The following is a 12835-nucleotide window of genomic DNA, read 5'->3' on the forward strand; positions in this document are numbered from 1 at the left end:
ATATTTTTGATCCGGTGCAATTTGGTCCTTTGCAGTTTGGTGAACCTTCATTCATGACCACTGTTTCCTTTCCATCTACTTCCCTACTGACTACAATCCATATACTCAAGTCTCACCATTTCTCCTCCTTACTTCTTTTATTCTTTGTTAACTTGACTCTTAAGAAGCAGAATAAGTAAATTCTGAAGCAGTTCTTGGATTGTTACAGGGGTGTGACATCTTTGTGCTGGAAGCACAACACTGTATTGACTTTGAGACTACAATCCATTAGGAATGTGGTTGGAATAAACTCTACTCTTTCTACAACATACTCAGAATCATCTGGAAAAGCACTAGATGTGATTCTTGTGGTACCTTACTCCACTGAGAAGCCATGAATCACACACACTCTTTCTGGAGAATCACTGGTACCCCTTTCCCTTCTCTTTGCAGTCTTAAAATACCATCACTAAATCTAATGTACATCCTGCATGTTTCGAATCTGCTTTTGTCTTAAGGGATGGCTGTGCGTGCAACACGAGAATAGCTGGCTCTCATTCTCTGCCTTTCGCTATGTGTAATCCGGAAGTTTTATGTGTTGCAAAGGAAGGTTAGGAAGCAAAAGGGATAAGCGCCTGTTGAAAAGAAGCTTTGTTTCTTCTCTTTAGATCACTCTAAAAGCTTTTCCGTAGTCATGAGAGTGCTTGCTTTTTAGCTTCAGAAGATAGAACCTGATTGAGGATTTGTAGTCTTACAGACAGAGCACAGGACAGAAAGTTACATCGTCATGAGTTAGTAGGATAGTATATTTATTCAGCAAGTTGCTTCATCATATCTTAAGATACTGTTTCGTTAGATGCGTTCTTATTTTGGAATGTGCTTACATATTCCAGATTCTCAGAGGCCCATAAAAGTTAAGGTATTTCATTTATTTCAGAATAGATGCTACAGAGAAAAGTACCATAATTCGGGTGTCCCTTGATCTCAACGGGATGGTGTTGGTGAGAAGGAGAATTTTCTGGTCACCTTACTCCAACTCTGCTTTTATGTGCTGCAGAGTGATTAAACTGACACACTTCTACTTTTGTTGTAAACTGCCCATGGAATTCTAAGAAAGAAAGAAAGAAAGAAAGAAAGAAAGAAAGAAAGAAAGAAAGAAAGAAAGAAAGAAAGAAAGATTCTGTTATATGATTTCTTTATAAGGTTCAAAATCCATCTATATCCCTAAGAAACATATTTAAACCCTTGAATACAATTATCCCTGTCAATGATTCCAAGAAAAGGCAGATAACATGGAGGAACTTGAAAGTAGCGCTGTGCCATATATTCTTAAATGTATGGTGTCATATTTGGGGGGGTGAAGCAAGGGCCTTTTAGAGTTCTTCCATGTTTTCTCTGAAATGACTTTGTTACTATTAGCTCTGTCTGTGTGATGGGGGGTCATCACACAGACATGTCACCCCTGTTTTCAAAAGCCCCCATGAACAATTGCTGAAAGGGCAGAATTTTCACAGACTTGAAATCTCGGATTGCTTCTGAGATTTGAGCTTTATAAGTTTGATAGGTAGGGTATAAACATTTCAAATAAACTATATCTCCATAAACGTTGGGTTTATTTACTTTGCTTCATTTATGCACCACCCATATATACAACTCTGTCCTCACGAGTGATTTGCAAACTTATTAAGAAGCCCAAAATACAATCCCAAAATGGTAAAACAATAAAACAAATTATTAGCAATGCAGCAAGGAGGAAAGAACTTAATAAATTACCTTTTTTTGCTGGAACAGGCACAAATGTCCGCTTGCCCTTTGGTGTAATGATACAAAATGTAATTTAGAAGCATACATTGTTTATTTGTTAACATTTTTACCCTGTTGTTTCTTATGTCAGAACTGCTGGCACCTGCCCTATTAATATCCTTACAAGTTGTAGAGACCTCAGAGATTTGACAGTTTGTATCTTAGACTTCTGAAGAAATCAGGGGGGAAATTAACCTCTGTATTTCAAATGATTTTATTACGCTATGCCAGAAGTCAATAAGTTGTCTCAAAGATTGAATGGTGTGATTATTACCATATAGATTCAGTTTTTTTAAACAATTCAGCAGACTTAGGGTTGCATCCAGCTAAGATCTTAGAGTAGATCCCTTGAAATTAAAGACCACAATTTGGTCATGCCTGTTAACTTCAATGGATCTACTCTGGAGTAGGACTGTCGCTGGATACAACCCTTACTATTTTCTGAGACTATTCAGCAAATGTACCATTTTACTATACATTAACAAAATAGTCAGAGCTGGAGTTTTGCCAGTCAGACCTGCATTGTAGCAAATATACATGTTCGATATACTTTCTGTTTTCAAGTCTGGAAACAGTAGAGAAAACAAGGATTTGTTTTCATTTGAGGCAACTATTATCCTTATTCTGAAATATTCATGAAATTTTTAAGAGACCAATTTTTGTAGAGAGTCCAATTTTGAAATTGATTGCATATCATGGGGCTGCTAAGATGCTCTCTTAATTAAACTGGTTCATATCCAACTAAGTTATACTCAGAGTAGACCCAGTGGAACGAAAGGGCCAAAGTTAGTCATGCCCATTATTTCAATAAACCATCTCTGAATAGAACTAAAACTGGAGACAATCCCTTGTGTGTGCACCCAAACCAGTTCAGTTGTTGAGGGCCTGAATTGCTTAGATGTTATAGGGCAACAGCCACCAAATGACTTCTACCATGGGTGTGGCCTAACACAAAATGGCCGCTGGCTCCCAAACAGCCGGAAAAAGAATTGTTGCAAAAACATTCCATCACTAACATATAAAAAATACCTGCGAGTTTACTAAGGGCTGGTTGAGTCAACCATATAATTCACTTGATTTCTTTAGCTGATGACTGGCAGCTAGTGAATAGACTCATTAAAAAGCAGTGTGCTTGAGGTGCCATAAGATTCTGCATTTCTGATTTTCTCATCTGTTCATGCATGCCAGTGATGTTGCAGTCATGAAGTGAAGAACGACCCTGGCATTTCAGATCATGTACTCCGTAACAAGCTGCTTGACGTAGTCTGCTAGCTTCTGTAAAAATTGGCTGAACCTCTTCCTCTTGCAAAGGCCCCTCTCCTCTCTCTTACATGCTACCATTGTCTTAGTTCTCCTTCCTGGTGTCTTAGTGCTCCTTCCTGTTTCTCAAGTTCTCTTCCTAGCTCAGTGCTGTTAAGGGAAAGAAAGTCCTTCCCCCGAAGACCAGCGGAAGAACAGGCAGGCATGTCTCTATGTGTGTTTTTGTGTGGCTGCATGTCTGTTGAGCACTCACACGTGCAAAGACATTGGCCATGCCCTTGAAGGGTTGGCCAACAGCACCCCTGCTTTAGAACGGAAGAACAAAACACATTTTCTCATTCTTTACTATCATTGTTCATGGCATCCCTTGCCTTTACTACGACTTAATCAGTTTGGCTACAGTCACCTGTGTGGTTTTATCAAAGGCACCATAATAATACATCAGACAAGATGATGTCAAGGACAAAATCACATAGGTCACCAAAGCCAATTGGATTAAGTGACTGTGGACTGTTATTTTTTTTAATAGTTTATTTATTTGAATATACACTTCCCTAAAATATACCATAAGGGAGCAAGGACAGGGAGGGCAAAGAAAATAGAAGGGCAGTGATGCTGAGAAAAGGCTGCCAAACAATACCAAAACTCTGTGAGTGTTCAGCAAATTGTTTTTTCAACAACTTGGCTGTGTGCATGTGAATGCTGCTTTTGAAAGTGAATGTTGAAATTGGGGAGCGTTTGTCTCGACCCTTCATAGAATCAGCTTTTTTTGTTTTTGAAAAGCAGCTCTTGAACATTATGAAGTGTAACAAATCCCCTTTACCAGCTGTATCATCAAGGCAACAGAAAGCTAAACATGCTGCTATTGCTCAGTGTTTCTGTTTAAATCGGGAGTCAAATGGTGAGAGTGAGTCAAAAAGTGACAAAGAAATGTCTTTGGATATGCCAGAATGACAGCCTCTCCACCCCACCCGTGTGCTTGCAACCATGAGGTCTAAAACGTCTTGTGAGACAAATTGAATATTAAAGATATCAGGATCACAAAGCATGTTGTTGTTGTTTAGTCGTTTAGTCGTGTCCGACTCTTCGTGACCCCATGGACCAGAGCACGCCAGGCACCTCTGTCCTCCACTACTTCCCGCAGTTTGGTCAGACTCATGCTGGTAACCTCGAAAACACTATCCAACCATCTCGTCCTCTGTCGCCCCCTTCTCCTTGTGCCCTCCATCTTTCCCAGCATCAGTGTCTTCTCCAGGGAGTCTTCTCTTCTCATGAGGTGGCCAAAGTACTGGAGCCTCAGCTTCACAATCTGTCCTTCCAGTGAGCACTCAGGGCTGATTTCCTTAAGAATGGACGCGTTTGATCTTCTTGCAGTCCATGGGACTCTCAAGAGTCTTCTCCAGCACCATAATTCAAAAGCATCAATTCTTCGGTGATCAGCCTTCTTGATGGTCCAGCTCTCACTTCCATACATCACTACTGGGAAAACCATGGCTTTAACTATACGGACCTTTGTTGGCAAATCACAAAGCATAAAAAGCCCTAAACAACAAGGATAAAAACCCAGACGTACAACTAAAATTGATGTTGTATGCAATGATGTGTTCACTGCCATGATGGAAGAAGGGGAAATTCCACTATTATTTTCATACATACACTAGTCCCCTCCCACCTTACTAATATATTAAGGCTTCGTAGGCAATCTGTTAACCAGTGTGGTGTTAAATAAATACTCAGTGGGCAACCACTTATATAATTCACTGTCTGTTACTGGATTATGTGAGCTGGTACAAATCTTTGTTGGGCAGCGTGTTGTTTAAAAATGTATTTGATGACTTTGGGTTACTGTGGCCAAGGGAAAGCTGTGTGTGAATCATTATCACAAGAATAGCCTGCCTTACAAAGGGCATTGTTTTATTTTGCAGAATCCTCCAATGCAACCTTATTGACCAATGCAGAAAAAATTGCTACAATTACAACCACACATACTCCTCAACAAATGCCACAGGAGACCAGGTCAGCCTAATGTTCATTTCTGAAAGTGTGTTGATCTTCTCTTTCCCCTTTTACTTCTCAAGCATCTTCCTAACCATAACACTGACGCTGTTCTCTCTCCCTCTCTACTCCCCACCTCCGCATTCCTTATCAATTTGAACAGGAACAACACAAAACCAAAGCAAGAGTCCCAATTCGATTTCAAACCACCCACAGCCTCACAGGTAAGGTATCCTTATCCAATTTGTGTCATTTATGCTGTCCCTTGCATGCCTGCAGGAAATCTTTATTGTGGACTGGGGAACCAGTGGCCTTCTAGAAATTGTTCGACTCCCACTCCCATCACAGCTAGGGGGTTAGAGAGACTTGTACAGCAGCAACATCCAAAAGGCCACACTGCTTCCACATCTCTGCCCTATGTCCTTCCTCCGTCTAGCTTGTCTGAAAAATATAAATCACCAATTAATGTACTCAAGTACACTAATGGTGCCCCAACCATATTTTTAGTAGAGATGTGTTTGTAGCAGACAAAGCTTACTCATGATTGATGAGGAGGGTGGTGAATATTCTGTGATGATACTATTCATGGTGTGTTTGCAAGATTGCTTTGGTTTCACCATGGTGATAAGTTGTGTTCCAAGCCCTACATTTAGAAGGTAAAAACTCAGTGTCGTAAAAGATCCCTAGAAGTAGCTCCCTGGTCATCCCTTCCATAGGTGGTTTTGTGCCTGTTTCATTGACTATTATGGCCTCACATATCTGTTACCTCTTCTGCTGACAATTGCCATAGAAACTGCTGCAATTGTTCCCTGTTGAGTGCTAGTTTACGATATGGAAAGGATAAAGGAGGAAGACATTTTTATATCTTTCTTAGCTATGTATTCCTCAATATATAAAACAATAATAATTAGAAAACAGGATATATGATGTACCCGCAGTATGCCTAAGGATCACATAGGAGACTTCCTAGCAATAAGTACAATGGTACCTTGATTTACGAACTTAATCCATTCCGGAAGTCCGTTCTTAAACCAAAGCATTCTTAAACCAAGCCGTGCTTTCCCATAGCAGCAGGGGACTCAATTTACAAATGGAACACACTCAACATGTTCTGTTTCCAAGGCAAAGTTCACAAACCAAAGCACCTGCTTCCGGGTTTGCAGCATTCTTAATCCAAGTTGTTCATAAACTAAGCTGTTCTTAAACCCAGGTACCACTGCAGTGACTATGTAGTTAACTTCAATTCTGTATGCAGAATGAGATTAATAAAGAAAGGTCACTGTCGTTTGCTCTTAATTTGGGATTCTAAATTGGGTCTTTAAGAGCAGATAGATTCCTTCTGAAAACAAGACTGATTTGATGCACTTTTCGTATTAACTTAAAAATAATGATAATTGTAATCTCTTTCAAATTGGTTGCAAACTGCTTCTTACTACTTCCCTTCTAGCCGGACCAGGATTTTTACACAGTTGAGCTTGAAAGAGGAGCCAAAGGGTTTGGCTTTAGCCTACGAGGGGGCCGAGAATATAACATGGATCTCTACGTGCTGCGGTTAGCGGAGGACGGTCCTGCTGAGAGATGCGGGAAAATGAGGGTATGTCTGTAAAAAGAAAACATTTCCCATGAGCTCCCCTTTTCACTAGATCTAAGAAAAGTCTGTTGAGAACCAGAATCTCTGCCCCCAGCTCCCTGCTTTTTCTCTCGCTTTGTCTGGGGGAGGCGTGGGCATGGGGAAAGAGGATGGTCTCTAGGTACAGTGATTTTTAGGGCCCTGAGATAAGCTTCATGTGTGGCCCATTATAGAATAGACAATGCAGGAATGCTGTGTCATACAGTTCTCTGCAAAACTATCGTATGTTTGAGCAGTACTAGTATGTACAGTGAAAGCAGTGCTTTTGGTTTCTGTCCCCTCAACCTTCTGGGGCAGATTTGGGGAGGGTGGAGGGTGTATGTGGGAGGAAAAGAAGGGAGGCGTTCAGTTGTGCAAGCAGTTGTATTCAGTTGTGCTAAGGAAATAAACAATTATCTGACCTTTAGAAGACAGCCCTGTATAGGGAAGTTTTTAATATTTGATGTTTTACTGTGTTGGATGTTTTGATTTGTTGGAAGCTGCCCAGAGTGGCTGGGGCAACCCAGTCAGATGGGTGACATAGAAATAAATCATCATCATCATCATCATCATCATCATCATCATCATCATTATAAATACTTGTGCTAACAGAACAAGGGCATTGGACACTGCCCAAATTCATGTTCTTCCAGCATTTTTCTTTAATCATGGATTGTTTTGTTATGGCAGATCGGTGATGAAATCCTGGAGATCAATGGAGAAACCACAAAAAACATGAAGCACGCCCGAGCCATAGAACTAATTAAAAATGGTGGCCGCAAAGTTCGTCTGTTTCTCAAACGTGGAGATGGCTCTGTACCAGAATATGGTGGGTCAAACTATGAAAACATTCCTTTTCTTCCTCCTGGCATCACACCATGAATGATATGTCTCAAGATCTGAAGCGGGGATTCTTTTCTGTCCCCCACCCCTCTCTCTTTCTCTTTTTTTTCCACCAGTGTCTTACCAACCTTGGCAACAAGTGGCTTAATTGCCTCACTTGTGCTGAATTTTCTCTACACATTTTCATCCTTTGCTTGCTACTATGGACTTTTGTGGGGGCACAGTGTACAGGCAAGATCATCTTCAAAGCAGTATTTTTTTTGGTGATCAGAGAGGGCAAAAAAATAAACCCCAGAGAGACAAAAACAAAAACCCTACTATCCTGTCCGACCAAACAAGGAATGTTTATTGAACTGTGCCAAACTCTTTCTCAGCGGATGAATTGTTTCTCTCGTCTTCTGATCAATGCAGAAATGGGAATCCTGTATTATACTTCTGAAGCTGTAGCCTTTGTTTGGCTTTTGTCCTTGGCTGTTGTCTGTAACTGTAGGCATGAATTCCAAGATGGTGTCTGGGCTTTTACTGTCCCCTTATATTTATGTAAATATTTATAAATTTATTTTTTAAAAGTATGCAATACAATATATATATATATATATATATATATATAAATATAAATATACACACACACACTTGGACCCCTCTCCTGCCACCTTCTTTAATGTTTGTTCGTTCACAACTGTGTAAGCTATGAACAAATTCAATTTGCCATTCTCAGTGTTTTGTCATGTCCGGTGAGATCACATAAAATTTTCTTGCCAAGGGTTTAAAAACAAATAAATAAGGTCAATTTTCCCACCACTGTATTTGAGTTCCCTAGGTAGAGGTTTTGGGTGGCTTAATATTGTATATAATGTTACGCTGTCTTATTTATTTGAGATAATTATTTGAAGGTATGCCCTGGATTGTGGGGTTTTCCCCAGCTATATAACAGGTTTCCAACCAGTTATGAGTTATAAGCACATAAATGAACAGAGATGTCCTCTATGCTTCCCCATATTCGGGATAATAATATATCAATAAATTATATTCCTTCTATCCCAGTGTGGGAAATTACAATGGTCCCAACCAGTCTCCCTTTATTGTCCTTCTCCCCCCCCCCCCACAAGCTGAATGGAGGAGGGGTTGGTTGGTTAGCACAAGGCCACATGTGGATGGGAGCGTCCCACATTTTAAGGGTCACAAGCTGGACTTTTTAGAGTAAATTTGCACCAAGTTGAACTGATCTTATGAATGGTTGAGCGTGTGTCCAGGTGTCACCCAGCTTGTCCTGAAAAGTTGAACTTGAGGTGTGAGGAGTTACAATCTAGGCCAGCCCTCGTCAGCCTTGTGCCGTCCCAGACATAGACTAGAACTTCCTTCAGCCTTGATGGTTGGCCTGGCTGATGGGCTGTGGCTGGAGGGCACATGGAGGGCACCAGGAAGGCTGATCTAGGCCCGTAGATCTAGGCTCAAACTGTTTATAAGGCCAGGTCTAGAAACACAATCACCTCAGAAAGTCAAGCTAACATGTTGACGTTAACATGGTTTAAAAAACAACAACTTGTGAGATTCTTCCCTAAAGGCAACACATAAATGAGTTCTTTCCACTGTTCTGTCAGAGACAGCCAGGCGCTGCTTTGGCGTGAAGTAGCAATGCCGCAAGTGCTGGGATGGGATTTTTTTCCTTACACAAAGAGAGAGAATGTCAGAGGAAGCTGTAAGGCTGCTTGCGGACACACTGGAGTGCTTTTCCCCAAGCTGGGCTGGTGTTGCTATCTCCACTAAACACCCCACACTCCAGTTGCTAATTATTTGTTTAAAAAAGGAACAGTGCGAATGTATCAAACATAGGCTCATTGTCTATTTTTATTTATGACACACTCAAGACCGTGCACTCAATTGCCCGCAAAATTACACTGGGCCCGAATAGCCTGGCCGATTCCACTCTATAAATTCAAATCCATTTGTAGTACTTAATGAATCGAAGCTCTTTTGTGTTTGCAATTCTCTTGTACAAACCACTCTGTTAGCCATCTTTCAGCAGGACTAAAGTTGTGTAATGTTCTTTCTTACTCTGTCTTTTCCTATGCTCTTTTGGCTGTAAAGTATTGTATCATATGTTAAGCATCGTAAATATATCCTGGGTTGTTTTTGTTTTTTCCCTTGGGGGGAAAAAATATTGCTTCACATCTTCAAGAAAGTCTGTTGCACCGAGGATGAAAAATCCCAACACCAGGGCATGGGGTGGGGCAGCTTCTTTTATTTTCTTTGTCTTTTGGCTGCACGTAACAAATGTTAATCACGTAACCAATTCCATTTCTGAGCAAGGGGCTTTGCTGCTGCTGCTGCTGCTGCTATGTGCTTGTAACATTCGGGGGGCTTAAGGCATCTACAGTTCGCTGCAGTCACTAACAAGTTGCTTCGAAAAAATGTTAGGTTCCGATATTTTTCTGACTTGATTGGAACGTGCTTCTCTAACGAGGCTGTATATTTTTGTAATGAGTTTTGTACTTATTTTTAACGTTGTGATCTTTCGTGGGCTTTTTGTCGTTGAATGTTAACTGGTTTTCCTCTAACATTCTGTCTCACTTTCCAATTATGTCTCTTTCTCCTCCGTCTTTCTCTCTTTCTCTTCCTCTTTTCCTCTCTCCCTCTCTCTCTCTCTCTCAGAATGGATGCTTTAGTTGTCTGGGTTACCTAATCACCTTTTTTAAATGTTTAATTATAATATGTCGCTTTAACAACTGCTATCTCTGCAGCCTTATATCTGGGTGATCCGGACTTGGAAAAAAAATAAACTTTTCTTTATTCTAAGATAAAAACAAATGAAGATTTTTTTTTTCTTTCCTCTTTATTATAGGGTATCTAAACATTCTACTTTTCTCTTTCTCTTTCTCCTACTTTTCTTGGTGCCGGGCTCTTCCTTCCTCAGCGATGATACCTCCTAATATCGCTGCATGTATGAGAAATGACAAGCTCGGGGAGTCTTGCTTCTACCTTATGGGCCATAATCAAACTACGGTTTGTAGCTAAAATCAATACTAGGTGTTTCTGTGCTGTGGCCTAATTCTCTCACATTGCTTTCTGCTTTGCTATACTTCTGTATATACGGCAATTCATTCTGAGCAACCTGCAGTTCCTTGAATTACTGTAAGTACACTGAGCAACACGGTCTTCTACTGCGGACCACGAGATACCAAAATAAGTTGGCATCAATAGAAGAGAAGAACGTGGTCCTCCATATTTTTATTTTTTTTGAAAGCCAGCTGATAAGATGAAACTTGGACATGGTTTCCACCTAGAAATCATCAAAATAATGGCCTGCACAAAAACAAAACTAAGCTGGTTGATCAAGAAAAGAGCTCACATCTCAGAAGTTTATTTAATATTCAGGAGGAGAGAAAGAAGAGTCTTGGACTCTAAAGCATTTGGTCATTTTAGTTTGCCTAAAACACCTGTTGGGCACATGTTGGGTATCTTGATATAAAATCCATAAAATTGTCTTATAGAAGACATATGTTTATATATAAATAACACACACCCCTCAAAGCAACCTAACTGCAATAGTTTGTCATTTTTATAATAAACAATTCACAACCATCCATTGCAAATGATGTATCCAATTTTAAAATTCACTCTGGCACCAATTCTTTGCTTTTCATATTGCCATTCCAATGTCACTGAGCTTACATCATGTACGTTTGTTGCAAAGGAGATTTTAATATTCCTACGAGCTCCATTCTGCACATCTAAACAGCTTTCCATTGCTTTAATAAGATGAGATCCTGTCCTTCTCCATTCCCCATCCTCCTTGCTGCCTCTCATTGTGTGTGTTTAAGTTGAGTCATTGTGGCAAAACCAAAATTGTTCCCACCACACTTCCATGATATATTGAAACTAACTGGAGTTAAGCTGTATGCCTACTGTTTCCAAGAATAGGAACGCAAGGGTCATAGTATAAACGCTATGCCATTGAAATCTGTAGCTCCAAGGCACATCACTCAACAAGATGTTTGTACACTTAAAAGAAAACCATATGAATAAAACACTAAGTTTTCCAAGAAGAGCATTTCCTCCCTGCCTCCCAATTTTTCTTAAAAAAACAACACAAACAACACACTCCTTTTTTTTAACAGACATTTAACGCAGGGAGGTGGCAGAAAGGAAAGGAAAAGGATATGGAGATATTAATTGGGTATAAGATTATTAATTCTAAAGGAATTAGGGTAGGGAAGGGCCATAACTCAGTTGTGAGGTGCATCCTTGGCATGTAAAACCTTGCAGAACACCCAGCATCTCCAAGTAGAGCAGGAAATGCAGTGGTACCTCTGGTTACAAACTTAATTTGTTCCGGAGGTGCGTTCTTAAGCTGAAACCGTTCTTAGCCTGAGGTACCACTTTAGCTAATGGGGCCTCCTGCTGCTGCCGCGCGATTTCTGTTCTCATCCTGAGGTAAAGTTCTTAACCCGAGGTACTACTTCCGGGGTAGGAGAGTCTGTAACCTGAGGTATAGGGCAAACAAAGACTTCTGTCTAAAACCCTGGGGAACAGCTGCCAGTCATTGTAGGTAATACTGAGCTAGATGGGCCAATGGTCCGACTTGGCATAATATGTCAACATATTCTCATTTGAACCTGAGAAAGTTTAAAATTCCCCCACTCCTGATGTAGAGGAGACCAGAATCTGGCCTAAGATGGCCCCAGCCAGGACAAATGGCAGTGCTTATCTCCAACCCTCAGCCTTTGCGGTTTCTCTGAAATTAACGAACGCTTCAGTTAGTCTCCTACTGACTGCTTAACAGTTGTTTGTTTTTGTCACTAATGAAGCCTGAGGAATGAATGACTGGTGTCAGACTCTTAAGACGAAGGTGCCGATACCAAACATGTTTGTTGTCTTTTTTTCAGACCCCAGCAGTGACAGGAACAGTCCAGCCACAGGTTCACAAAATGTATCGGAAGTGAAAAACATGCCATCTGACAGACGACAACACTCATCATTGGAGCCCAGTTATCCACCAGATCTTCACAAATCATCACAACATGGAGACAAGCGGATATATGTTAAGGACCCAAAAGGCAGCAGAGAGTTTGGCAGACAATCTAATGAGCACCACACATGGAATGGAACTTCTAAAAACAGCAATAGCATAGCAGGCAGGAAAAAAGACAGGTCCCCGGAAGGCAGGAGAGACCGGCAACCGGAGAGGATGGTGGTGATCAATGGACAAAAACGGAAATCTCCCGAGAAGAGGAGGGAAGGGACCAGGAGTGCTGACAACACTTTGGAGAGAAGGGAAAGACATGAGAAGAGGAGAGACTTTTCTCCAGAGAGACGGAGGGAGAGGTCACCAGCCCGCAGGAGGGA

The 12835-nt window shown here is 40.8% G+C and overlaps 1 protein-coding gene across 27 annotated transcripts in view; it reads left to right on the plus strand.

The window, feature by feature from the left end:
* Positions 1 to 12835, plus strand: part of MAGI1 (membrane associated guanylate kinase, WW and PDZ domain containing 1) — a 472724-nt gene that overhangs the window by 457439 nt on the left and 2450 nt on the right. For 22 of the 27 annotated variants that reach the window (XM_028719473.2, XM_028719463.2, XM_028719474.2 and 19 more), the window contains 5 exons: positions 4968 to 5058; positions 5201 to 5261; positions 6485 to 6631; positions 7337 to 7475; positions 12376 to 12835. The exon at positions 12376 to 12835 is cut by the window's right edge and continues 2450 nt beyond it. In XM_028719473.2, coding sequence (XP_028575306.2) covers positions 4968 to 5058; positions 5201 to 5261; positions 6485 to 6631; positions 7337 to 7475; positions 12376 to 12835 — 898 coding nt within the window. Of the gene's footprint in view, positions 1 to 4967; positions 5059 to 5200; positions 5262 to 6484; positions 6632 to 7336; positions 8549 to 10403; positions 10493 to 12375 lie in introns of those variants that run through there. The other 5 variants (XM_028719478.2, XM_028719477.2, XM_028719476.2 and 2 more) reach the window with 2 other exon arrangements.

The sequence above is a fragment of the Podarcis muralis genome, chromosome 2 (assembly GCF_964188315.1).
Source record: "Podarcis muralis chromosome 2, rPodMur119.hap1.1, whole genome shotgun sequence".
In the NCBI taxonomy this organism is placed as follows: Eukaryota; Metazoa; Chordata; class Lepidosauria; order Squamata; family Lacertidae; genus Podarcis; species Podarcis muralis.